We start from the raw sequence: 26,682 nt of genomic DNA on the forward strand, positions 1-26,682 counted from the left end.
GCCAACACTGACGTTATCTAGCACTTTCGATTAGCCATGCACTATATATATATATATATATATATATATATATATATATATATAAATGAAAATCGTAATGAGTTGGAAAATCAAGAACAGTGAAAAATATATATATATATATATATATATATATTTAATGAGGTGGAAAAAAAACAATTAGAAGAAATTTGTGGGTAGAAAGCAATAAGGTTAATTTAATACCAGTAGCCTCTTTCTGTAGCAGATTTTATAGGGGAGCTCTAAGCCACGCATATTTGATATGTATATATATTCATGTGTGTTTGTATGGTGTATGTGCGTGTGTGCGTGCGTGAACGGCGCCTATCGGGGATAATCGTTAGGATACACACCCGTCAACTGGGGATACTCCGCATAACGGGGATATCCCCGATTTTAGATTCATCAAAATACAGTCAAATGGGGTGTCAATAACATGCTCAGGGGTTGTCAGTGAGTTCTGAGCATGTTCCCCACTATCCAGGTTTTAAACGCATTTAGGTGTAAAAAGTGTGTAAGCTTCGCATGGAATTTTTTTCATACACCGGTGTAAGCCTGTTTCACAACATCCGATTGGCGCGCCACATTTCCCGCGCTCTCCGCAGACCGTGTGTACACCGAGTACGAAACTCACGAAGAAATCGACCTACCAAATGCAAGTGAGTTTTCGTTCAAATTTAAAAGAAGGAGACGACCTTATTGTAAGAAATCAGCCGACTGACATATCAATACTAAAAAAAAGTAGACAAAATAGCAAATCTAACAACTTAGATAAGGGTAGCGTCGATGCAGTAACTTAGCCTAAATGTTTACGTTAGGCATATACGGGGCTAGGCCTAGCTTTAATTTTAACGTTGCGGTACATCGTCGAGTGTCTTTTTAAGTAAGGCTAAAATTGGACCAAGATGGGTTTTCAGGTAGAAATGTAATACTTTAATTTACAGAAGCTATAGTTATATTAAAATATATAAATTGGTCAACATGTCATTCTTAGATTATACATGTTTCACTGGCGTTTCCAAGGGATGTTTAATTAACTGCTATGGAATTGTGGACAACCAACGTTACCATCAGTACATCACCTCCCCACATTGCAGATCGTGTTATTACTGCGTAGCTTATGACATACTTTAGACCAATTAGTACATGCAATGTGTGCACGCATTGTATTTGTGCAGGCGTAGGCCTACATGTAGCCTAACTTTTGGTCTAGTCCTCAGTCTATGCTTAATTAATAGTAATAACTAATACTTAAGATTTTTGTAGGACAAGTATTGGAAAATATGTAGCATTAATTAGTCCTTGAATAGCCGTATCATTTTAAGTGGAAAATGTTCTACATTGAAAGGAGTTGGGGGGGGGGGGGGAGTCTACAACTACATGTATGATGTAAGTATGTTATTGTTAACACTATTTGGCATCAACTGAAGTTGGTAGAAGACAATGATTGAGAAATGTAATTAAAGTTTGCTCTCCATAAATTTTGGTTGACATTGGGAAATTACATGAGATGTTCAGAAAAACTATGGTCCTCTACATTGCTAAGATGATGATGAAATATATTTGCCTGTAGCAAACATGTGATTGCATGGTATTGGTAATGAAAAAATTCACTGTTATCATTCAACCTCTTTATTATCTCAAGGGAGGAGAGGTTGATTTCATTAATATTAGCCCATGTGTTAAAACAAAAATGGTACGGTATGCTGAAATTACAAGTTCTCTGAACTGTGTACAGAGGTTTTCCTGTTATGTGTTTTGTCAATGCCACACCAATTCAGTATGCAATAACTAACAGATAGGCTATTCCCAGTTTACATTGATGTTATGTGCACTATTGTTGTCTAATAATATTCCATGCATGTTTTATTAAGCTTAATACTGTATGTGGGCTAGGAATAGCAAACTGTCAATTTGCACAATGTTTGATGAAGAGCTCTGCACAATAATGGTTAAAAACATTTACTTTATTTACATGTTTTTACATATTTCTGAAACTTCCAATAGTGCAGGGGGTTAACCTAATATTGCAATGAATTTGAATTTAGTCACTTTCTCAATCTATTCTAATCTTATTCCTTTTGATGACAGGCAAAATAATGAGGCCAAAAAGGAGGCGATTGAACCACGAGGATGTGGCCAAACAATATATCAACCAGAAGAAAGATAGGCAAGGTTTTTCAGTGAAAGAAATACCACAAAAAGGTAAGTTGAAATACTACAATACTTTTCAATGTGAGCAGTACATGGCTTGATATACTGTAGGTGTAGTAAAAAAAAGGGAGAGAGAGAATAAAAATATGCATCCTGCCTTTGCAAGTAAAAGTAAGCGCATGTCAATTATGTCTGTCCTGCAAAACATGTCATGTGCAGTGGCGTCGCCAGACATTTCAATCTTGGGGGCACAGGGGAGGGGGGACAGCACTTAATTAGAGGGGCACAATGTTTATTTGTGAATGTTGTCCTTTGAAAAATTTCTATTAATTAAAGGTGCTATATTTTGCAACTTGAAGTAACTTTATTTTTAAGAATTTGGGGATTAGTCTGTCCGATATTTATGTTTGTAATTGAGGCAGATAAAGTTTTTGTTTGAGTATTTTTTATAAGCACTACAAATCGCATCTGGGGGGCACCTGGGAAGGCTCAATTCTTTTTGGGGAGGGCATGTGCACCCCCCCCCCCGACCAGGCCACCCTGACGGCACGACTAGTGTGACCCCTACCTTTTGAAGTACGAGGTGGAGACTACTACTGGAGAGTTGGCCCCTCAACAATAACCATAAACTGATTTTATTTACTGCAGGTAGAGGAGTCGTAACAGATTCCTTCTTTGAAAAGGGGGAATTTCTCTTACAGTACAGTGGAAAGTGCCTTACAGCTACAGAAGGAGATCAGCTGGAAAATGAAAATTCATCTGGATTCAGATTCTTCATCAAGTGCAAGGGCAAGGAATATTGGTAAGGCATTGGGTTTTGTGAGAAGTGTATGTACAAGGTCATGTAAAGTTCAAGGTTATTTTTAGTTACTCTATTCCCAGCAATCCGTAGTTCTTGAAAGAATCTATGCGTTGTTGCCCGTTTTCTGTGTGCGTTATGTGCGTGACACGATATCATATTTGCATTCAGCTGTGCATGATCGATTGGCTTGTCCAATCAAGAGTTATTATTGTTGGTATATTGGAACTGAGTTTGAAATGTATGGCTTACTCTGTATTTGTTATAGCACAGGTATCCATTTATTAAACTTAGTTGTGAAAAGAAATTGAGATAAACTGCACCACCCATTGAAATACTGAATCAAGTCTGCATTTGTACATTCTGTCCCTTCATTTATCCAGATAAACAATGTGTAATGTATATGACACTACTTGGTTAACCTAGGAGTTATTAAGGCTGCAATTGTTCATAATTATCTTTGTTTTCCTGCTATCTTTATTGATCCATTGTTATTAACAAACAAGGCTTTTTCATTTATAGCATTGATGCAACTGAGGAACCAACGTGCGGTCCTAAATTAGGAAGACTTGTTAACCATGGAGAAAAAAAGAGAAGTGAATGTAAAACTTCATATAATTCAAGTGAGCGGTGAACCAGCCTTATGCATGTTTGCATCAAGGAATATCGAAAGGGGTGAAGAACTGCTATATAACTATGGCGTTGGAAACTTACCGTGGAAGAACTGCACCCAGGTTAGACCATTGTTTCTAACATTATTATCAATTTGCTTCTCCAGCAGGCTTTGACAACCCAAACAAATTATTTCAATCAGTTATCACATGGGCAAGCTTTAGAATCATGTAACTGGGACCATAATCACCAGTATACTACATGGCCTAAGTTTAGGCTGCATGGTAGGAGTTAGGTTCCATCTTCTTTGTATCGTTTACTGTTGTCAAAGTATACATAATTCAAAGATCTCATAGCCATTCCATAGACCAGTCTGCTATATTACAATATATTGAAGCCAAATGTCAAGTTCTTCATGAAATTTGAAAATAAAAGTTAATATCTATTAATTTTTTTTCTAACAGACAAAACAAGGCAGAGAAAGTCCTCAACCTCCACATTGTGTGGAAGGAGGTGTGTCTTCAAAAGTTTCCGTGAAGTCTACTGATAAAGGTTAGTCAAAAAACTTACATTTTTATCTTCAACACCTATTGTAAAATTTGAAAATTTTTGTAAATTCACAAAGACAGTATAGGTGACCCCAGTTCCCTTAAGTATAGCTTGGATTTATCCCCACTTTCAGTGTACAAGTTCATCAATGAGCATCTATATATATATGTGTATATATATATGTGTGGCTTAGGCTTACAGAAGGCAAGGCTTAAGCTCACAGAAGAGGAAATATATTCTTTTCTTTTACAGTCACAGAGTGCACACAATTGCAACAAATCACATTGCATATAAACAAGGAGTGGGGTGAATTGTAATTTCTAGCTAATTTATACTGCTAACATATTCAAGATATTTTTTACTCACTTAACTGTATCTTTGTCTTTGTGCATGGAAGAGGATATCCCCTGTTCCATGTATAATATGGATTTATCCCTGTTTTCAGTGTACACTTTTTATGTAGGTCTTGTTTACACTGTCGGCATGCAGTATCGCACACACATGCAATACTCACAAGACCAGTGTTTCTGTCATCCCAAAGAGCTCAGCTGATAGCCTACTAGTGTGATCTTTAGTCATTGTGTAGCTCAATCTATCTGTCTGTCAACAAATACATACAATTGCTATTACTTGTGCATTATTTTGCCGATATGATGCACTTGGTCAAAATGATCACCAAGTAAGGGGGCATCAGTGGTGTTGTTGGGGAATTAGAGGTCAAAGGTCATAAAGGATTTATATTCAGCTATTTTGTGAAAACACAAGATATTCTCATTCCCCAATTTGAAAGTGATATTGATCAAAATGGTCTTTGACTTTTCCACATATGGGATGTCAGGAACTTGAGGTCAAAGGCCATGTTGGGTCATTCTCTGCCATTTTAGGAAAACACAATTGTTAGATGTGTAGATTGCACAAAAACTATGAAACTGCTCAAAAAGGTTTGTTTGCAATCAAAGTTTAATTTTCATTTTCAATGTCATAATTTTGTTAATATGGGTAATTTTTGTCTTCTTCAGTGTAACTCAATAAATGGCATACTTCATATGATATTTTGCAACATTGGTGATGCAGTTTTAAGCTGTCTGTTTAGATAAAGCAATGTTAACAAGTGCTTTTTTTTGTGGCTCTTTTCCTCTTTAAGGTGCTGCTAAAAAGTCACCTGTAAACCTACCTGTAGGGGGTCACACAGATCCAGTGACTGATTCCTCGATGGCCAGCTGCAATACGAAGAACATCGTTCACTTGGCAGAAAACGCCTCACAAGCATCAGGTGTAGACTGCAGTGACCAGATTCCAGCTGTAAACCTACCTGTAGAGGGTCACACAGATCCAGTGACTGATTCCTCGATGGCCAGCTGCAATACGAAGAACATCGTTTACCTGGCGGAAAACGCCTCACAAGCATCAGGTGTGAACTTCATATCAGTAGCAGGTTTGCATCCGGCCAAAGCAGAAGATGTGCAGTCACTTCCAGATACTGAGATAATAGGTACCAGTGACACAGAATCGACAGGAGGTAGATTTCTAGGAGATAGTGGAGCTTTTGAGTCAGCAGAGACAGGTTCAAGGTCAGAGGATGGCAATCCAGAGTCAGCACAGGGAGATACAGGGTCAATAGATAGCACAGAGTCATTAGATGGTGATCTTGAGTCAGTGGAAGATTGTTCACAACCAAGCAGTGACGATTCTGATGTTGAATCATATGTTCCTGATTCAGATGATGAGTGTTCTGTGCATTCAGATGTTATTCCATTCAGAAGATGGGCAAGGTCTGTTCCTATCAATGGTCAAGGAAGAAGTCCTACTCAAAGCTGCTCAACTGCAGAAGAAAAAACCAGCCCTAGCACAAGAAAAAATGATTCTAACAGCAATGAAGTTGCAAGCACATCACATTCATGTACCGAGACGGAAAGCAAGGTCTATGTTATGACAACCCATAATACTGCTAACGGTAGATGTTATGACAAACCCGCGTACTGCTTCGTTTGCTCCAGGCCACAGAAAAAACTAAATGTTCACATTCTCCAGCATAGCACTACAGCCCAGGTGGCTGAATGGTTGGCCGCAAAGAAAGGACCAGAAAAAGATAAACTTTGGATAAAAATGAGAAACTATGGAAATCACTTGCATAACTATGAGGTACTAAGCAAAGGAGAGGGTGAATTGATAGTTGTATATCGACCACAGAAATGTGGAGACCCCAATGACTATCAGCCTTGCGTGGATTGTCTTGGTTACCTGTCTCGTAATGAATTTAACAGGCACAAATGTAAACTTAGAAGAGAGCAGGATCATGAGGAGAGTGAAGAACAGAAAAGAAGACATTCTTTCCTCCGAGATGCAAGAATGCTCTTACCACCACCCTTAGGTGTTCGTGCTGGCGATGTCATTCACAGACTTTTGAACTCTTTGCTATGTGATGATGTATCGGTTTGTATCAAAGGGGATCCTATGATAGTAGAGTTGGCTAGAAAGTTTTGTTTCAAACATGGACACGACAAAGAACAGTTCAAAACCCTAAGGAACAAGCTAAGAGAAATAGCTCGTCTTGTACTTGAATATCGACAAATCAGTGGACAACACAGTGCTACCTTGGCCGACTTAATTGTCCCATCAAGGTTTGAACTTCTCCTCAAATCTGTCAGGAGTGTGTGTGGATTTGACGAAGAGACCCACCAATACACTAAACCAAGTTTGGCACTTAAACTTGGGCACAGTCTGAAGAAAGCGGCTATGCTTGTAGTCAGTACGGCTTTGATTGAGGAGAACAAAGAAAAGGAGAGGCAGGCCCGAGATGTCATCACCTTACTCAATGAAAATTGGGATTGGGAAGTGTCCTGTCATGCTTTGTGGACATTGTACGAAGGCAAAAGAAACAACCCCAAACTGGTCCCTCTAACAACAGATGTTGTTCTTCTCTCCAAATATCTCAGAGGAGAGGCAGAGAGTAGCTTAGCTGATTTGAAGAAAGCCAAAGCTGTAGAGGAAATCAAGAAAAGTTGGAGAAACCTTGCTGAAATCACACTGACACAGATACTTTTGTTTAACCGCAAACGGCAGGGCGAGGTTTCAAAGCTGACAATGGAAGACTATGCAAAACTAAAGAAAGGAGAATCACATGTTCTAGACATGCAGATATTAAGCAAGTTTGAACAGAACCTGGCAAAAGTCATATGGCGTGTCGAAATTGTTGGAAAACGCGGCAGATCGGTTCCTGTTCTTATCACAGAGAATGTAAAATGTGCTGTTGATGAGCTTGTAAAGCATAGAGATGCTGTGGGAATAGAACCCCAAAACATCTTTGTATTTGCTATCCCAGAAGGGTCAACTCATTATATCCGTGCCTGCGACACATTGCGTAAATTCTCTTGTGCATGTGGTGCAAAAAAACCAGAGTTGCTTCGATCAACACAGCTAAGGAAGCACATCGCAACCATGTCCCAGGTAATGGCCCTACAAGACAACGAACTAGATGTCCTTGCCAACTTCTTGGGTCATGACGTAAGGGTTCATCGGGAGTATTACCGCTTACCTGATGCAACTATCCAAGTTGCCAAAGTTTCAAAGCTTCTGATTGCCCTTGAGGGTGGCAGTGGAGACCCCGGACAGGTTTTGCAAGGAAAGAGTTTGGAACAACTAGATTTGCAGGAAAATTAAGGTAAAGTTTGATATGTTAAAGTTTTCTCCCCATATAAGTCCACTCATAAATTGTTGTTTAATTACCCATGGGCCCTGACCCCCATTACAATTTTAAACTTGGGGTTTGCCATCAAACACAGTTCCCATGATTTTGAAAAGTATGGTAAAGTCTGTTTAATCACTCGATTTTGTGCTAGCAACAATAGTGAAAGTGGATTGCTGTTTACTTACATTACATACCATCTTTAGAAACTTTCCTTGAATGCATGGAGTATCAAGGTTCCCAAAATCCCTCCATTCTAGACAAAGTTGCTATGGGAAAGCTGAGGCCAAGAGGAGAGTTAAGACATTTGGTACTAAGTTTTAAACCAGGAAATTCTGGAAAACTGGTAAATGCTCCACAAACTTAGAAATACATGTCAGCTAGACCTGGAGGGAGTTTATTTAGTGGGGATACACACTGTTATAAATCCACTAGACAGGGGATGTCTATAATAAAATCAACCATGATAGATTGACTACTGTATTTTCAATTGATATACATCTCAGTTGGAAATTGGATAGTAATGTGGGGATGCACACTATTGTAAAACCAGTAGGCATAACTTAAAATATGACAGTTAAGAATTATTGTTTAGAATGACTACCGTATTGTGAATTGAAATGCATGTCAGTTGAAACCTGGGGAATGAAGAGGGGATACACACTGTTATAAAACCAATAGACTATGTACATCTACAATTACATCAAATATGACAGTTAAGAGTTATAAATGTTAAGACTACTGTATTGTGAATTGTAAAACATGTCAGTCGGAGCATACATTGTGAAGAGGGGATACACACTGTTTTAAAACCAATAGACTCGGGATATCAACAATAACATCAAATATGACAGTTAAGAGTTATTAATGTCAAGATCTGTTGTACTGTCAATGCAACTCTTTCACTTTACCTTTACTTTACATGTACCATTTCCCTGTAGGACATCTCATGCTACATTGTAGGAATTTGCAAGTGACAAATTGGGTACTTCTCTTAACACAAAGTGCACATTATGATTGAGCTTAAATTGTTGGCCCAAATGTAGCTACACTAGACAAAGTTTTACTCAAGGGCTCACATGATGCATAGTAACCATGACATAAGTTATTTATAGCGTGCTATAGGTAGGGCCAATACAGCAGATCTTTAAGTGAGAGGTTTGCTTAGCAAATGAGGTTCTTGATATTGTGAGACGGTTAAAAGTCGGCTTAAACACACTAAATGCTGTGCATTGGCTCAAGTGGTAGAATAGGTCTTGGCAGACAGTAAAGGGGTTTGATATCAATTATTGTGCCAAGTTTTAAATCAAATAAATTGCCCAACTTGTTTCCCACTTATCAATCAGTCCTTTGCCAACTTCTGATTATAGTAGTATTTGCCTCAATCAGGTAGTTGAAGGGTAACATCCCAAATTTCATCCGTAAGAGCCTGGTAGTCCATATAACTGCATTCACCAGTGACTGTGATGTGATATCTTTTGCACAGGTTGTGAGTATACAGGTCCTTGGTTCAACTGTTAAGCCAAACTCTAACCTTCCTCAATGCTAGCCATCAAAAGTCTTGATCCTTGAGCATACTTATTATGATTTTCTTTTTTCATGTACAGAAGTTGCAACAGAAGGAGACTATGAGCAAGAAGATTCTGATCAAGATGACTCTATTGAGCAGCCTGTTGATGACAGTGATATCAAGAAAGGACACTCTCTGAATGATGCTCAACAAACAGGTATAGAAAATACTGGATTGAATATCTTTGAGCTCTGGTTTAATGTTTTAAAAAAAAAAAGAAATAAAAAGTAAGCTTTAATTGCAAACAAAATTGAATGCCTTTGTTTGCATTGTGGTCGGTTCAATAACTTCACTGCTTTGTAGATTACCAGTTGGCATTATATCTAGAAAAGTAGAGCTTTAAAGAACAAATTGGAACAGTATGCTTATGGGATGGGGAGGATAAACAAACATGTTTTGTAAGAAAAAGAAAACCGTCAATGCTTTGATTTACATTAGTACTCCTTAGTAGTCATGCTGTTTAAAACAAAATACTTAACAAGCTGATATTTTTTATTTGAACATGAAAATGTAAAAGTGCTCATATTGCTTTTAGATATTGTCTCTCATTGTAATTGTTGGAAAGTTCAGTTTTGTTTACATGAAAACTATATGTGTGCGCAGTATAGTTATTATCTCAGTACATAACATGAAGGGGGGCATTGTCACCATAGCCGACCCACTAGAAGTGCAGCTTTAAAATATTTCTGTGTCTTGATCTGTACTATCTCTTTCAACTTTTTTAGAGCCAATGCCCAAAGACAAACAGAAGAAAACACCATGGACCACTCAGGAGCAAGCGGCTGTCCATCGGCACTTAGGACAATACATTGCAGCATCAAAGTTGCCTGGAAAGTCAGCAATAGTGAACTGCATGAGTCTGGAACCATGTCTTCGTAATCGAAGGTGGACTAATGTTAAAGATTACATCAGAAACAAAATCTGTTCTATAACACGAAAGGGACAGAAAAACTTTGTAAAAAAGTAAGGAGTTCATATGCAGATCTATTCATTTCAGACTACAACCTGTAAAGAAGTTTTTATCAGTGAATTTGACGCAAGAGTTTTGGACACAAGTTCACCGAAATACGCTTAAGAGGGGTATTTCTCATTTTTAATCATTGTTACCGAAAGATTAGTTACATTTTGAAACTTTAGGCACCAACCTCACCCATGTATGATTAGTAACTGAATTTCACTGGTAGTTGAATGAACCCGAGGCTCCTTCTATTGAGCAATGGATCCACGGAACAAAAACTATTAATTGTCACTTGTTTCACATGATAGTTTGCCCAGGGATACATGACTTGTACTGACATCAACTTCTCTGTGACCTTCTGTTTTTGTTTGAAGTAGTTTAATTCTTGTTCAGATGTAAACTTTTACTTAATTTTCCTTCGGGTTTAAATTTTGTTGCTTTCTAATATGTTCCCTCAGCTTATGCTTTTTTCTTGTAAACCAGAAATAATAAAAATGACGGAAGTGTTTTGTAGAAGTTAAGGAGTTTGTTTTAATTTTAGCAAGGTCCTTCTGGACTTTAACCTACCTGCAAGGAAGAAATTTTGTTGCCTATTTTTGTTTGTTTGATGTCATTTAAAACTGTTCAATGGCCTTTGAGTGTTTAACAAGTTCACTGAAGTAAGCTTAACAAACTGTATTGTTAATTTTAAGGTATTGTTACAGAAGGATTACTTACTTATTGAAAACTGCCTTGGCAGATTACGTAGAAAGTCACTTAGTTAATAATTGGTGTGGAACAAGTTGGCAGGTTTCGCTGTTCATAGTGGCATATACCTGAAGCTCCTCATATTGAGCAAAGCATTCACTGAACAGAAAACAATTGTTTGTTAGGTGATATGTCATGTGATAGGTTGCCCAAGCAAAAATGACTCTTGCCAATATTGATATGAACTTTTTCTGTTTGTTGTTTGAAGTAGTTTTATTCTTGTTGAAAGGGAAACGTTTACTTAGTATGCCTTCAGCTTTAAATTTTGCTTTCTTTTTTGTTCTGTCCATACATGCTTTTTCCTGTACACCAGACATAATATCTGCTCAAATGTACAAAAGTGACTGATGTAGTTAGTGAGAGTTAATTAGTGTTTATGGAGATCAGCAAGATACTTTACACTGCAAGGAAGAAATCGTGTTCCTTTTTTTTTTTTTGTCACTTAAAATCGCTCAATGGCCTTTGAGCTTTTAACAAGTTCACTCAAGTAAGCTTAAAATGTGGTATATGCCTTTTTTCAGGTATTTTTACTTTTTCAATACGTCTGTCACCGTTGGCAGTTTATGAAAGTACACCCATGTTCGGTTACTTATTGAATGGTGACAATAATATTGAGTTCACTCAACAGAGAACAACTTTGTCATCAGGTGATATGTCATGTGATATGCTGCTGCTGAAGTGTAAGTGACAGTATGTGACAAAATAGAAATCATCTTTCTACACCATATGTTTTTACTTTCAAGTGGTTTTGTTTTTGTTATACATAAATTCATGCATTTGTCTTTACTGAAAGTTGCTGTTTTGTTATATGCTCACTTTGTTGTTTAAGTAAAAATAAAGTGGGTCAAACTCAGAAAAAGGTGTGAATCTTGTTTATGTGCATATTTTGACTCAATGTGAACGCAATAATATCTGAGGTAATATATGGATGTGGACCCCTTTTTTCTCACTCAGATGTTTCAGTGAAAACACAGGTAGTGGATTTATAGCAAGAGAAAGAAATGACATGGTTTATGTGTATATAAACTGACTCCTTGCCTGTTTCCTGCACTTAAATAGCACTCTAACCAACAGTGGTGTCTGTGTTTCTATAAATCTGGCACCTTTGGGCAAGTACCACTGGCGTAGATCTCTTGGAAAGCCAAAGTATCCTGTTACATCATCGAAACCACAATGCAGTTTTGCATTCTGGCTGTTACATTTTTCCCTTGGATGATTGACAGATGCTTTAATGAAAGACTCCCATGTTGCAATGGAACACTGGTACTCTCGTTTTGTGGAATTCAACATTCTCACCCAATCAAAGGAAAATAATCTAAGTAAAGTCACCTTGGGATATATCATTTAATTCCTCGCAGTTACATTGGGGATATATATCCCCAGTCCCATATCAAACACACAAAAATATGTTATCCCCACTTTGCACGTAAAGGTTCAAACCAAGAAAACAAAGCTTCTCTACCTTCTCAATATGATAACATGCAATGCCAGCCTGTATTCGTCATAAAACGTGAAAAACATCATTCAAAAGTTACTCAGAACAGAAGTCCCCAGTTTGCATTAATACAACTTGCTTCCCCAATAGGCGCCGTAAACGCGTATGTGTGTGTATGTATGTATGTATGTTTGCATGTATTATTTCTGTCCCCCTTACCCGTAACTACGCCCAAGAATTGGTCAAATATATTATATGTTTATGCAGACGTAGGGTGGGGAGGGGTAAATTTCATTATCCTTTCTCAGAATACTTCTTGAGACTGAATACATGATAAATAGGGCTGGCGGGGAGGGGGTAGAGGGAAAGAGGTTCTGTATGGAATCATACGAGGTGATATCGAAACAAATTCAATGAAACATGGTTGAACTGTCAGATATAAGGCCTATATATTATTTTCACAAAGGGGGGTCGGGGTGACTTAAGTTTCAAGATCCTTTCTCACAATACTTTATTAATAATGACTATAAGAATGTGGCTGGCGAGGTGGGATCAAGGGAAAGAGATTCAGCTTAGAGGTATACGGGGTGATATCGAAACGGATACAAGTTAATTTAACATGGTTTAAGTGAGAGTGAAAACCAGATGGTAGCCTACTGGGGGCCGTGTCAGTCGGCCATTGGTACTTTCCGCCATAGAAAAAGTGACTTTCGGCCATGGAAGTAAAGCAGTTTTCTATGGCAGAAAAAGAACATTATTGTGCGTACGAGTAACGTTACTATGTAGGATAGATATACAAATGTAAAATGTTACCCATATTTTTCCACTAGCAACATTTACAACATTTTGTGTTTCTGTTAATAAAATATATGTGGAATAACTTTGAAATTCCTCCGAAGCCTTGTTTATCCTATAGTTATGAAAGAAATATTTACCCGTTGTCTTTGATTTTTTTTTTTTTTTTTAAGTTACCAGTACACTATGTTGGAAATTTCATATCTTCATGCTTTAATTCAAACGCGGGAAACTTTGTAATAAGTCATGGCGCTAAAGCAGTACGATATCACATATTAATTGTAGCATGCTATTTAATCTAATGTTATAAACATGACTTTCTATATAAGGCTCTTATTATATAGCTTGTATAAAGTATAAACAACATTACTCGTGGCGTTGTACCATTCAGCATCTTTCTCGGACTTATTTTTTTCCTCGATACTGCACGTTAATTTCATAAGATAAATCTCATATCTCTGAAAGAAAAACACAATTTCATTGTTTCCTGATCGTCATTCTACTGCTAGTGCCGCTCAGTACTTTTGGTGAAATTATAAGAAGTTGGCTACTAAACGAGAAAAGCTGACTGAAAGATTTGAGGATTATGTAAGATATCAGCACAGCTGGCAATGTACGTGTAGGAGATGTAGTGGCTTTATTACAGTGTGACATACAGGACTCCGAGCAAAGAATTTGATTTCTTTCAACGATCGGCTTGGAAAGTTGCGAATGATAACTTGAGTCACACACAGTCTGTTCAATAATGTCCAAGTCTTGGTTATTGACTGAAAGCAATATTTCTAGCACCAGTTTTTCTTTAAAGAAACAATATTCAACTTTCTAATCATTTTTATAACAAGAAGTACATTTATTAATGATAACAATGTATCAAATACCTTTTTTTTAATGGAAGTGATGATACTTCACAAGGCTACATCTAACTATTCTGGGCTTAGGATGAGACATGAATGATAACCTCTTTCCAAACTCTCTAAAAACTAACTAAGTGTGAAAAAAAGCACAACAACAACTGGTAATGAAGACGACCATGATGTGCACCGACAATGTTTATTATTTATGTTATAAATCCGAGAGAAGCAACATCTTATGTGCAGCACATCCCTCTAGTACCCTTAATTGATCTCCACTATGCAGTCAAATGTTCAAACATCTTCATTCACCCTAACCAGCACATGATGATCTAAGAATTTCAAACTACTCAGGCTCTAAAAATTTTGAAATAGGTCTACATTTATAACAATTTAACAAAATGTTAACAAAAGTAGGCTTATGTGTCCACGGCAAACATTTTGTAACCAACTCAAAGATATAAAATAATGTAGGCTACTATTTTGGTTTGGGTGATACTCACTGACTGTTACAGTTTGCTTGCGTGACTTATCTGTCTGCCTGGTATCGTTTGTATGTATTGGTATAGATTGTGCACTAGGCTGGCTGATGACTGGTGACAAATGCAGGGAATCCACTTACAGGAGAGAACACACTTACGCCTGTTAGTAGGAGGAACAAAGCGGAACAAAGAGGCAGTTTGGAAGTTGTCAAAATGAAACAGAAAACTGTTGAATTATGCAGATTTATGTTTGATAGGTATTACCAGCACGGTCTACAAAAGAGGAACTAACTAGTAATGTCGGTTGCACCCAAACTAGAGCTTGGTTCGTTGAGCATTTTGAATGAGTGAGTGTTATTGTCGTATATAGCCATTGTGAATCATTTTGAGGTGAAAAATTGTTTGTTCTACACGTGAATACTGACAATGACAAGCAAAATGCCAAGTCTTTATCATTCAGCGACTATTCTACACTGTATAGGACATACAAATAATAAAAGCCCACGCGCACATCACATGAAATGAAGGAATAAAGTAGCAGTAACTGGTTCGAAGTGTCGCATTCTACTTACAGCAGTCAACAAATAACACTGTAGTTGCGTGACGATCAAATGAAAATTGATTAGCGGTATATTGGAAATTCTCTACGATTTACCCTTATTATTCGAAATAGAAACCTGACAAACTAAAGTGATGAAGTGTTTCACATCAGAGTAAATTGGGTCTCTTGGATAGGTGGGGAGGGAGTAAGGTTCGGGAATTCAGACGGGAGTAAATACAGTGGATGAAAATATGTATAAAAATTGGTTCATAGCATGTGTCAGTGCACATGCAGGCGAAAGATGCTGAACTTCCTGTAGGAGCTTCGTTCTTATACGAGTCCGCTTTAACTTCCATTCACATTCGGACACAATTTCGGCCTCTAAATAAAACTAACAGGGTAAGCCCTGTTTAGAGTATACCGATTTTTTAGAGAAACCTTAAATATATGTATTCGACTGTTTTAATACTTAATTCGGTTCCTAGCCAACACTGACGTCATCTAGCACTTTGGACTAGCCATGCACTCACTTAGTTTCGTTTTAACTCGAGCTGGTTGCAATAGTCCTTGTACGTCACCAAGAATGATAACAACTTTGATAACCCTGTCTTCTACAATTAATAGAATTATGAAAACAGCCGTTTGATATATTTTTCGGATACTATTTTGAGCTTACAACAGAAAAGGAAAGGGGAGGAGGGAGATGTGAAAGAGAAGGTGTGTGAAGTGGTTCCTCAATTACTTTGGGTAATTTCCATCCACTTCTCGGTTACAACGTGTCCAAGAACGTATAGCTGAGACACTAGAGATACAAATATGAATTTGTAATCAAATAAAACTATTCGTTTTAAAGATCGTTATTGTGCTCAGTTGAATATGGAAAGTGAATATTTGATTACATGGGCAATGTTGATGATACTTAGAGTATAGGGCTGCACGTAAATTGACTTCAAACTGTACAATGTTTAACGCAACGCTGTCTAGGCGGTAACCGGTCACCGCTCGGTTACCGTAAACAGCCTATACCAAATACTGTTTTCCCAAGGACGCGATAGCATATACCAACTCTATCAAGCAATTATAGCTACGTAGTCACGTTCATTGCAGTACCTACGTTTTCTTGCTGGACTATTTAACATATACACTTTTTTAGGGTTTATATATAACATGGGGGAGATGATTACATGTATCACACCCCAGTCAAATGTTGGGGATTACATTCTCATATTGTAACCTTGTGTCAACAATTTGCAACTCATTTTAAATGAAGAAAAACACTTGGATTATCGTCCTATAAAACTGGAACGTTCAGGTTTATAAACTGATAATCTTGGAATAGCACACCGATATTCCAGGTTTTCCAACGTATACATAAACACCGCGGTGCAAGGTGTACGTATAAAACTTAATCCGGAAATCGACAGCATTGTACACACACAATGCACACAGTGGTGACATCACATATACGTCAACACCAAGGGTTAGGGATGATTATGGGACAAGGGGTGGCGGGTCAGGGATGGTTATGTGACAAGGGGTAGGGGAGGGGGGCAGGGATATATGGTAATTCTTAAGTGGGTACCGTCGTGCAGAAAAATCGAAATCAAGAGTGAACGAATAATTGAAGAAGACAATGTGTTTTGTCCTAAATTTAATTGTCCCCGATCAAGAAAACAGAAAGAATAGTGAAAGAAAAGTAGACTAAAAGATGAAATTATTTAAAATGATTTTAGTGCAACTTACATAATAAATTCTACAAATTTTTAAGTTCAGCCAAAAAAATTAACACAAAATTGATAAAATCAATAAAAATTTTCCCTTTCTTGTTTGTATAGGGTTGGCATATGGCTACTTTTAGCATTTTAGTTTTTATAGTAAATGAGATCTACTTGACAAGTAAATTACTATATCAGATCTTATATCATTATATAGAGATCTGTTAATATGTATCACATTCGCTATACGTTCAGAGCATAGCAACTATTCAGCCTGTATGAACCTAGGAATAGCGTTCTAGGCTAATGCTATATAATATAATTAAAGGCAACACTTTATTCTAAGAGAACCAAACCACCGCATTTTTAATATTATTATTTTTAATTCCTTTAATCAAAGAGAAAGAAATTGAAACGGCGTTCTTTAATCGTAATCATTATTGATTACGTAATCAAGGAGCGCAATCCCTCCATCGTAGCTTTCTTCTCCAGAGGGTAAGATCTGGTCCGCTGGTAGGACGAAGCCGTACTCTCCCGTATCTCTTAGTTCTACCACATAGGTGTAAGTAGCGGCTGGTGTACTAGCGAACCCATAGTCATTACTTGCTCCAGACGCTTCATCTGTAACCATAGCAAATGGAGAGATGCTGATGTTGTGTGTGTTTTATTTGAAACCTTTCAGATGGACCATGTTCATCCTAAACTCATTGGAATATAATTTACTGCAAAATGATCCAAGGTTTTTGTGCTATACATATAATTTATGCTATCGATACATAATTAAGTTGTATATTCTATTATGATTAATAATTAATGAGAAAATATCACACTCGGTTTATAGGAAAGATAAGTTCTGTGACATATGGCTCTAAAACCCTTTATCAATTTTATTTATAGGCCATTTTCCTTCAGTAACAGTACAGAAATGATGTGCTGAAACAGCATGAATATAAGGTATGAATAGCGACATCAAGTATACCATGCGAGCTTTATGTGTTTGTCTTACTAGATAAACTTGGGGGAATGCGGGAAGGGGGATTGGAGAGGAGGGAGGGGGGAGGAACATATTTGTTTCTCACACTCATTAAAAACAGTTGTGGAATTATTTCTAGGAATTTTTTTTTTCACTCTGTTTGGGGAACCGCAGCAAATTAATATGAAAGATTTTATATCACACAAATTGTAGGTTTAATCCTCCACACTTTAATTCAGGTAAGATATATATGGAATATACCAGTGGGCTGAAGCTAAATATGTTATACATAATCGCATGTCATGTTGAGTAAACCAACAATTGAGAACCTTATAGTAGAAAAACAAAACGTTTGTAGAACACCTGTTATGATGACATCACAGACCACCTACTGCGATCCACTTCCGGTAGAAAGGAATGATTTACCCAATCAAAATAGGTTATATTCAAATCAACAACATCTCTAGAGTTTGGAAAGATATACTGAGACCGGGTTTTCTATAAAACAGCTGGATAGGGTTTTGTTCGTATAACGATAATTGCTACATTGTCTTCCATCGGTGTAATCCATTGAAGGATCAAAGCAATTGATTTTACTTACAGAGCAGCCTCGCAGATGCACCGTGGATGTAACCCCCGGCAACGCTGTTTGTTGAGTTCATAGCGGCCGCCATTGCTGCCGCAGCTGCCAGCTGTAAGAATCATCGAGAAATAACAAATGTTAAACATTTTCCGGAAACTATTTGTAAAATATGTTAACCTATAGTTCTTTAATTCCATATCTAAATGGCAGTAAATCTCTCTCTCTAACTTCCAACTGAAAAGCTCGTATAGGGAAACTAAACGAATGTTGTTCTCATTCTTGAATATATGCTCTAGAATGTTTAGCATTTGAACGTAAGAAACAGATATTTGATAGTCCAATCGCAGTATCGGATCCAACATTTCTCATAAGAGTGTCCGGGAGGCAATAGCGGGCTTTCAGTATTATATATAAAGGGATATCGATATTACCAACCTCAATCGGTGTATGTCAAAAAATGGACCTATACCAATTGAAATGGAGATAAACCAGTTTAATTATGTCGATTTCAACTGTCATGCGTTTATTCCCAGTGTTTTGTTGCAGGTGGTACGTCATAGGAGATTAACATTGATAGATATACCGTACCGAAACAACGGTGCAGAAAAAAAAGAAAACAGTAATAATCGGTAAATGGAATGTCTACTATGTAAGGTACTTCGTTCAGTTAACAATATAATTCGCAACTAAGTCTTAATGTCAAATATATATAATTAAAAAGGGGCGCTGTTCCCTGTGGTCCCCTCAATGGATTTTACCTGATTTTCTGACTCTGCTGGTAGTTCAGCTGCTGAACTGTAAGACCAAGGAGCGAGGATAGGCTGTGAGTAACTGTGCCAATCAATGAATACTTTGGTCACTCGGCCAGCGGCTTTCAAGGCCTGAAAATGAGCATCAACGGCCGTAGTTTCAGGGTTGTTAAGAGGAGTAAATCCACGGTAAACAATAGAACATGGCCAAGGGCTCGCTCCATTCTCTGTAAGATACGGTTCAGCTTATACGTAAATGACGTAATGACGAATGTAGAAAATGACCAAATACGTACATACACTTGTACGATATGCAAATGAGCGAGGATGACGTCATATTTGTCATTTAAATAAGCCCTTTGTAATGGGTCATTTTCGATATTACACAGGATTATAATCTCGATTTTAGATGTTGATATCTTCAAAAATTACCAGGAACAACGGTAAGCTTAGTTTATAGTCGTCAAAATTATGATGCACTTACGTCCCCAAAAAGCATCAAAGTTTCGATTCAAATCAGTTCCGACGCAACCAAAATCAGGATTAGGCTGACGAGCTTTCCTCCAAAGTCGCTCCTGTGAGAAAACATGAACAACAACTTGATTGATATGTTACAGTATTTACAATATTTCATAAACAATACTAAGGAAGTTATAATGATTTTAAAACAATTTTTATGGAAGTACTTATTTATCTTTCTTGTTTTATTTTTCTGGAATAGTTTAATAATGTTAATATATTGTATCTGAAGTTTAATTCAGAAAATATAACAACCGTTCTCTGGATCTTTTAGGAAATTAATTTAGTGACATACAGATAAAACTCAGTACGTAATTTGTAGGAATCCTACAAAACTCAATATTTTATACTTTTAATCCTAAATTATTTTAAATATTCTGCATGGTACGATCAGTATTAAGAAGTTTCTCGATAAGAGTGATTTTTCTTATCTACACTAGATAATAAGATGATACAAAATATCATATAAAAATGTTCCCACTCCCTCCCCTCCCCTCTCTCCCTCCCCTCCCCTCTTTCCCTCCCCTCCCCTCCCTCCCCTCCTTGTATTCTAGTAAGTCAGAGTCAATGTCCCGCATGTCTCTAGTAAGTCCCGAGCCAATGCCACGCTTGTCTCCCTCCCCTCCCCTCTCTCCCTCCCCTCCCCTCCCCTCCCCTGCCCTGCCCTCCCTCCCCTCCTTGTATTCTAGTAAGTCAGGGTCAATGTTCCGCATGTCTCTAGTAAGTCCCGAGCCAATGTCACGCTTGTCTCTGGTAAGTTCGAGTCAATGTCCCCCTTGTCTCTAGTAATTCCCGAGTCAATGTCCCGCTTGTCTCTAGAAAGTCCCGAGTCAATGTCCCGCTTGTCTTCTAGTGAAACCGAGTCAATGTCCCGTTTGTAGTCTAGAAATTCCGATGCAAAGTCCCGCTTGTATTGTATTAAGTCCGAGTCAATATCCTGCTTGTCTCTAGTTAGTCTGAGGAAATGTCCCGCTTGTCGCTATTAAGTCCAAGTCATTGCTTGGGTGTCTTTTAGTAAGTCCGGATCAATGTTCCACTTGTCTCTAGTAAGTACGAGTCAAAGACACTGTTGTGTTCTAGGAAGTCCGAGTCAATGTCCCGCTTGTCGTCTGGTATGTCCGAGTCATGATCCAAAACAAACTGAATCTGACATCACGTTTGAGCTCGGTTGACCCGAGTCCCGAGTCCAATTCCGAGTACAAGTCCGAGTTCAAGTTTCAGACGATGAACTATAACCATTAAGCTACCTTCATTCCACCAATCCAGTGTTCCACTGCCCCCCCCCCACCCTCGCCATTTCACCACCATAACAGTTACTTACATCCGTCCAAGTAAAGACGTAGCCATCTCCGTTGAGACTGGGGACGATGTGTAGGTCAAACATACCGAGGACTCTTCTTGCATCTGCGTCTCCATTATTATACATTTCCAAGAGCTTCCAAAAAACCCAAAAAAGATGAAAGAAGACGAAAAACAGGTAATAATATTTAGTCCACTATTTTTAATGAAACTATGCTACAAACATAAAGAAATCTTCTCCCCCCCCCAAAAAAAAAAGATTATCATTAAAATATATTTGCCGAAATGCCATATTAGCTATGTATTTTTATAACTTAATAAGTGAGTTCTTAATGTTATCAAGTTTAGAGCGTCATGATACCAAATTTTGATCTTGTTTCCGTGATTAGTAACATTGGAACCTAAACATCGGTTATTTTTTCTTCGAAAATATGCTATATGCATATTTAATGTGAACTGTAAGAATGTATTAGTTATTTAATATCATTATGTTTTCAAACCAAGTAAAATATAAAAAAGATACAACAGTTTCCACAACTTCAAACTTTTATATGTCGAATGTATAATTGTGGTAAGTACTGGCGATGCTCCAGGCATGTGTAAGTAAAGGGTTTTTTTTTTAAATTTTTTATTTGATCAATATTATCCGTCGGTTGAAGAAATAGGTCGAAATAAGCTTAGCCATCTGGAGGTACAAAAGCAGCTGACGTAACGAGTGACTGATTAAACAATAGGCTAATAAAGATATCAACCTCTTAAATCTTTATCGCCAAAGATATTACACGATATTTATAGTAAATATTTACTTAGTTTAAGCAAATGAATTATCTGAAGGTATATACGTGACAAGGCATTATGTGGAGTTTAATACGGCAGATACATATTAATTTATAATAAATTACATGCTCACTGTATAACTTTTAAACCAGCAGAGTGCTCATCGATAAGTGCTGGTTGGGCAGGGGTGCAAACGACAAGAAACGGAAGTGCGTACCATAGCGGAGGTATAGAGCCCGGGGGGGGGGTGTATTTTCTTTATACAGAAGGTAAAGCATATTAGTGTACACCGTACACAGGATAAGATGCTGACAAATGTCAAGGTGATGTGGATAGAAAAGTATAGGGGGTGCTTCTCGGTGATATCATACAGAGTCGACTGACCCCCCTCCCCCCCCCCCCACCGCGCCCCTCACACAGTCGTTTTAGCAGCGAGTTATTAGCAACAGCTAACATTAGACTAACGATACTTGGAAGCTCCATGAACTGAATGAGTGAGAATCAGCTGGGATAGGTGGGGCTCGTGGGGCTGGTGTGGCTGGTTTGACTGGTTGGGCTGGTGGGGCTGGTGGGATTGGTAGGGAAGAGGAACAGTGCATTTGTCGCGTCTTCAAATCTCATTAACTTTTCTACACTGACCTTTCCAGTAAAGAACATCACGTTGGCTGGGGAGATCCATTCTCTCGCATGAATTCCTCCTTCGAATTAAACGACAGGCTTGGATCGGAAGCCAGGGCGTTTTTTCGGGTGCAGCAATCTGCCGAAAAATGATAAAATCAGTTAATAGAAAGAACTTCTCTAACTTAATTTAATATTTATTCATATATGTGACACCTCCGAAGCGATTGATAAAGCCAAACAACTTCATTTTGTCTTGGTTGCTGAAAAAAGAGGGGAAAACAGGCAATGTAAACCCACCCCTACCTCGAAAAAAAATTCCTCGAAAAAATTAAGACCTTTGTATTTAATTGAAGATTAAGAAATTCTTAGGCATCGTTCTAGATAGTTAAGTCGCCATGAAAAATGAGTGACAACAACCATAAGTGTTTTGCAATAAATTTGTAAAACTGCTTGAGATTTCGAATTCTATTCTATTTAAATTGAATCTCTTTACAAGGCTTCTAACGAATCACCAATGAGGTGATATAAGAGAATGCACAATTGGAGAAAACAGATTATATTCAACAGATGTTGCCAATATTAATAAACAAATTCATGAGGCCTTATAGAGACAAAGCATATCGTACAATTTTACAAATCCTTTTAAAAATCCTTCAATATTTGGCATACACTATGAACTAATAACACAACCTTTCTGAATATTTACAAAATGTGGTGCGATCATACAGATGTTATTTTTCCCAAATGAGATTATGATTACTAAATAAATTATCATAAACTATATATATGTACACACCTCCAGAGCTCCAATTTCACGTCCTTCATAGCTTTCACCAAATTTAAATTTTGTCTATAGGGTATTTGTTATCGACGTCTGTAGCCCATTGTTGAATCTGGAAGAAATGCATTTTAGTTACTAGAAGACCCTGAACACACCCATGACGCACCCCTTCCCTTCTACCAGTTCATGTTGGGTGGTGTGTTAAATGAAAAAAGTAAAATATTCTACGCCTCATGCAGGTTTCACTGCTAAAAATAAAACATAAATAAAGATAAAAAAGAAACTGGATTGAGCTTTGAATATAATGTTAAATGTAAACTCTCCCATGAACCTCTTTTTCCTTGTTTGAGGATGGGACCTTTGACCATTGAGGTAGGCGTGTGGGTAGGGAAGGGGAAAAGGAGGTGGAAGGAAGGGGAAGGAAGGGGAAGGAAGTGAAAGGAGGAGATGAGAGGGGAGGAGGGGGAAGGGCGGGAAGGAGAGGGAGGTGGTTGGCTGGACGTTTGCTAGTTGTATGTTATTTCTAAGGTAGCTTTATCAAATGGTTAATTACTAGAAATTGTGTTGTTACATGATACTTTCTCTGTTAGTGACGTCATAAACCTTCAGAAAGGAACCAAAATATTTAAGACTAAATTAATTACGGCAGTTTGATCGATATCGGCGAAAGGTTATGATACGTTCACACATTGTCCCTGTTTTTTGTATGATTAATTATTTCTTCCTTGTAAGGAAATCAATTTCCAGGTTGCTCAGTCAAAAGGCAATAAAACAAGAATAAATACAACAAACAAATTGTAAGAAATTTCACCGGTTACCACCTGTTGGCCATCTCAAGATAATATAAATGTGACATCAAGTTTGTTTTTAATTCTTTTCATATATCATTTCCTTTTTGATTGATATGTCAGTGGGTAGTGAGAACGTTTTATTATTTAACAGATGTGAAACTTTCAGCTCTTTACACTTAAAGTAGCACCTGTACCACACATATGTGTCAATATTAGGCGTAGTAACACCCTTAATGTACAATCAAACACAAAGCATAAAATAAACGAAGAAGAACACTCTCACTCAAAAATGCAAAAGTTATGAAAGCAGAATCTACCGTTTAGACCTGTTTACCAGGGGCGTCAATCCCAATTGAAAAGTGGTGGTGGGTGGGAGGGGGGGGGGCATAAAAGACTGAACATGGATAAACTGACTTTTTAGATCATGTAACAATCCGTGCAGCACAAATTCATTGTAATGTTACATATCCGTGGGCTACTGTTATAGAGGAAAATAATGAATCTGATAAAACATAAAGACGTAATAAATGTATTTATGAATCGTAGTTTCACATTAGACGTTATATCTTAGAAGCTGTCTACGATTATTCTAACAAAACTCGTGAAAACCAAAACAAACGCACGGTGATCGCATCCGCGATCGTGCATGTACACGATGAATGGTAAAAATAAACTTGTGTTCTTTTCAACGCCATTCCTACAATACGTGCCTGGAATATTGAGGTTACACACTACTGACAAATGAAATCAGAAAAAAAAATGATATGAAAATTTCGCTAAAAAGGACTGAAATAGCACATACTGTTCCAATGTCCACGTTATCGTAGGTCTACTTTCTTTTACGAAGTGGAAATATCAGGGTGTTGCTGCCGCCCCCCCCCCCCCCCCCGTAAGCAGAGGAGAATAGAACATTAATAACTGCTAAGCTCATACCATAACATTTGAGTTGGAATGCACGAGTCATTATGAACCTGATAGACTATAGCGCCTACATGAGTCAGTCACTAAACCTGGGGGGGGGGGGGGCATTTATATTTAAAAGGGGGCGGCACACATGATTAACGCCCCTGCTAATATACTCCTATATTGTAGTCTAAATAATTATTTCTCACAACTTTAAGACTAAAAAAGAAGATACCAGATCCTGGGGGTGGGGAGAGGTTCTGCTCCATCGACATCAGTTGTGAATCGGCCACTGTTGTCACGTACAGTATTGAAGATGATAGCAACGACAATTAAGAGTGTACCGAGGTTCGAAATGAGTTAATGAGTCAACGTAATTGAACTTTAAGATTCACGAAAGATATCAACATAGCTAACAGTGATAGGGCAAGGAACGATTACTATATGATCTTTGATAGATGGTTTGATTATTTTCAAGTACTTCCTCGATTAGCATAAAGTTCATTGTCTGAAATGAAAGATTAATATGTTAATATGTATACTATTTTAAGTTTGCATACTTACATAGCAGAAACAAATGCATTATTTAATTCTCTAATCTTTGAAGCAACCAGCAAGCACATACCACCAGACAATTTATACATTCAACATAATTATGAAATGATTTCGGGGTTAGACGGGTAAATATTTTCAGATTTTGGAACAAATTGATAATTTTCAAACAAATCAAGAAACATTGAACAGTATATAAATGAATCAAATTAAGTTGGTACAGCAATAGGTAGGGTGGGGCGCCCTAACAATGGTAGGGTGCGGCGCCCTTACGATGGAATAAGGTGAAGCCCTCAATGGGGTTGTCTACTAGAATAAATAGGTACAGCGATAGGTAGGGTTGGAAGCCCTCACAATGGTAAGGTGTGGCGCCCTTACACTGGTAGATAGATATTTATTCAGCCACTGATTATAAAAATGCAATGGAAATTGGAAGAATTAGGATGGTACGCCCTTACAATGGTAATATAGGTCGCCCTTACAATGGTAGGGTGGCAGTCCTAAATGGTGTTGTTTATGGAATAATGATCTATCGAACTCGTTTTCGAGATTTCAAATTTATGAATTTGAGTTACAATGCATCCGTCGACTGTATGATTTTCCATTTTTGGTTGTTGTGTTTTTGCGATAATTTTTGTTGTCTCCTTGACTCGTGACCCGAATGGTCTACGTGACTGGAGAAGTAGATTTCAGTAGAACCGTGTATTATAGGACACACAACCCCAAAATTGATCTTTATCTTATATGACTGAGATGGTTGTAAAGAACAACTCCCCCCAAACAGCTATGAAAAGATCTTGTTTCTTTTGGGAGACATACTAGTTTATATTTCGTGTCTGGGAGCTGCCATTTTGTGAATCTGTGATGTCATAATACCGCTAGGATCTGAAACATTTTACGTCTCTTTGCTCTGCTTTTCAAATTCTCAAATGCAATTTATTGTTAACTGGGCTGTAGTATCTTCAAAAGTCCAAGTTTTCAAGGGTACAACTTTTAAAGCACTGAGAAGCATTGAAGATGGAGGGTTACTCAATGATGACTATTAAAATGTTGAAGGGACAGCAGCTCACCTACCACTATCCCGCCCTCCCCTTTCCATCTCATTTGAGGTTCAGGTTCATTGGCTGCTTCGCTCATGTCAGCGACTGGACCAATCGCAGCTGGTAGTCTAGTAGCAATCTGTCAGTCTATCGGAGCAACCGGTGCAGTGTCTGCAATAGCAG

At 37.7% G+C, this 26,682-nt stretch overlaps 3 protein-coding genes across 3 annotated transcripts in view; 1 reads left to right on the plus strand and 2 right to left on the minus strand.

Annotated features, from left to right (window-relative positions):
• The window catches only part of LOC139981249 (uncharacterized), a 110,753-nt gene that overhangs the window by 52,254 nt on the left and 31,817 nt on the right, over positions 1-26,682 (minus strand). The window lies entirely within an intron of this gene.
• On the plus strand, positions 316-11,509 carry LOC139981255 (uncharacterized). The gene is made up of 8 exons (XM_071993490.1): positions 316-677; positions 2,110-2,223; positions 2,821-2,974; positions 3,494-3,705; positions 4,048-4,135; positions 5,277-7,793; positions 9,425-9,544; positions 10,113-11,509. Exons 4-6 carry the CDS (start codon positions 3,550-3,552, stop codon positions 7,790-7,792), a joined length of 2,760 nt encoding a protein of 919 aa, XP_071849591.1. The 5' UTR covers positions 316-677; positions 2,110-2,223; positions 2,821-2,974; positions 3,494-3,549; the 3' UTR covers position 7,793; positions 9,425-9,544; positions 10,113-11,509.
• LOC139981266 (carboxypeptidase O-like) overlaps positions 17,115-26,682 on the minus strand; it is a 58,052-nt gene continuing 48,484 nt past the window's right edge. The window contains exons 6-10 of the mRNA XM_071993510.1: positions 21,057-21,170; positions 19,701-19,791; positions 19,226-19,443; positions 18,486-18,576; positions 17,115-17,532 (exon numbers count right to left, since the gene is read on the minus strand). Of these exons, the coding sequence (XP_071849611.1) occupies positions 17,336-17,532; positions 18,486-18,576; positions 19,226-19,443; positions 19,701-19,791; positions 21,057-21,170 (711 nt within the window). The 3' untranslated portion in view covers positions 17,115-17,335. The remainder of the gene's footprint in view (positions 17,533-18,485; positions 18,577-19,225; positions 19,444-19,700; positions 19,792-21,056; positions 21,171-26,682) is intronic.

The sequence above is a fragment of the Apostichopus japonicus genome, chromosome 15, assembly GCF_037975245.1.
Source record: "Apostichopus japonicus isolate 1M-3 chromosome 15, ASM3797524v1, whole genome shotgun sequence".
Taxonomy (NCBI): Eukaryota; Metazoa; Echinodermata; class Holothuroidea; order Aspidochirotida; family Stichopodidae; genus Apostichopus; species Apostichopus japonicus.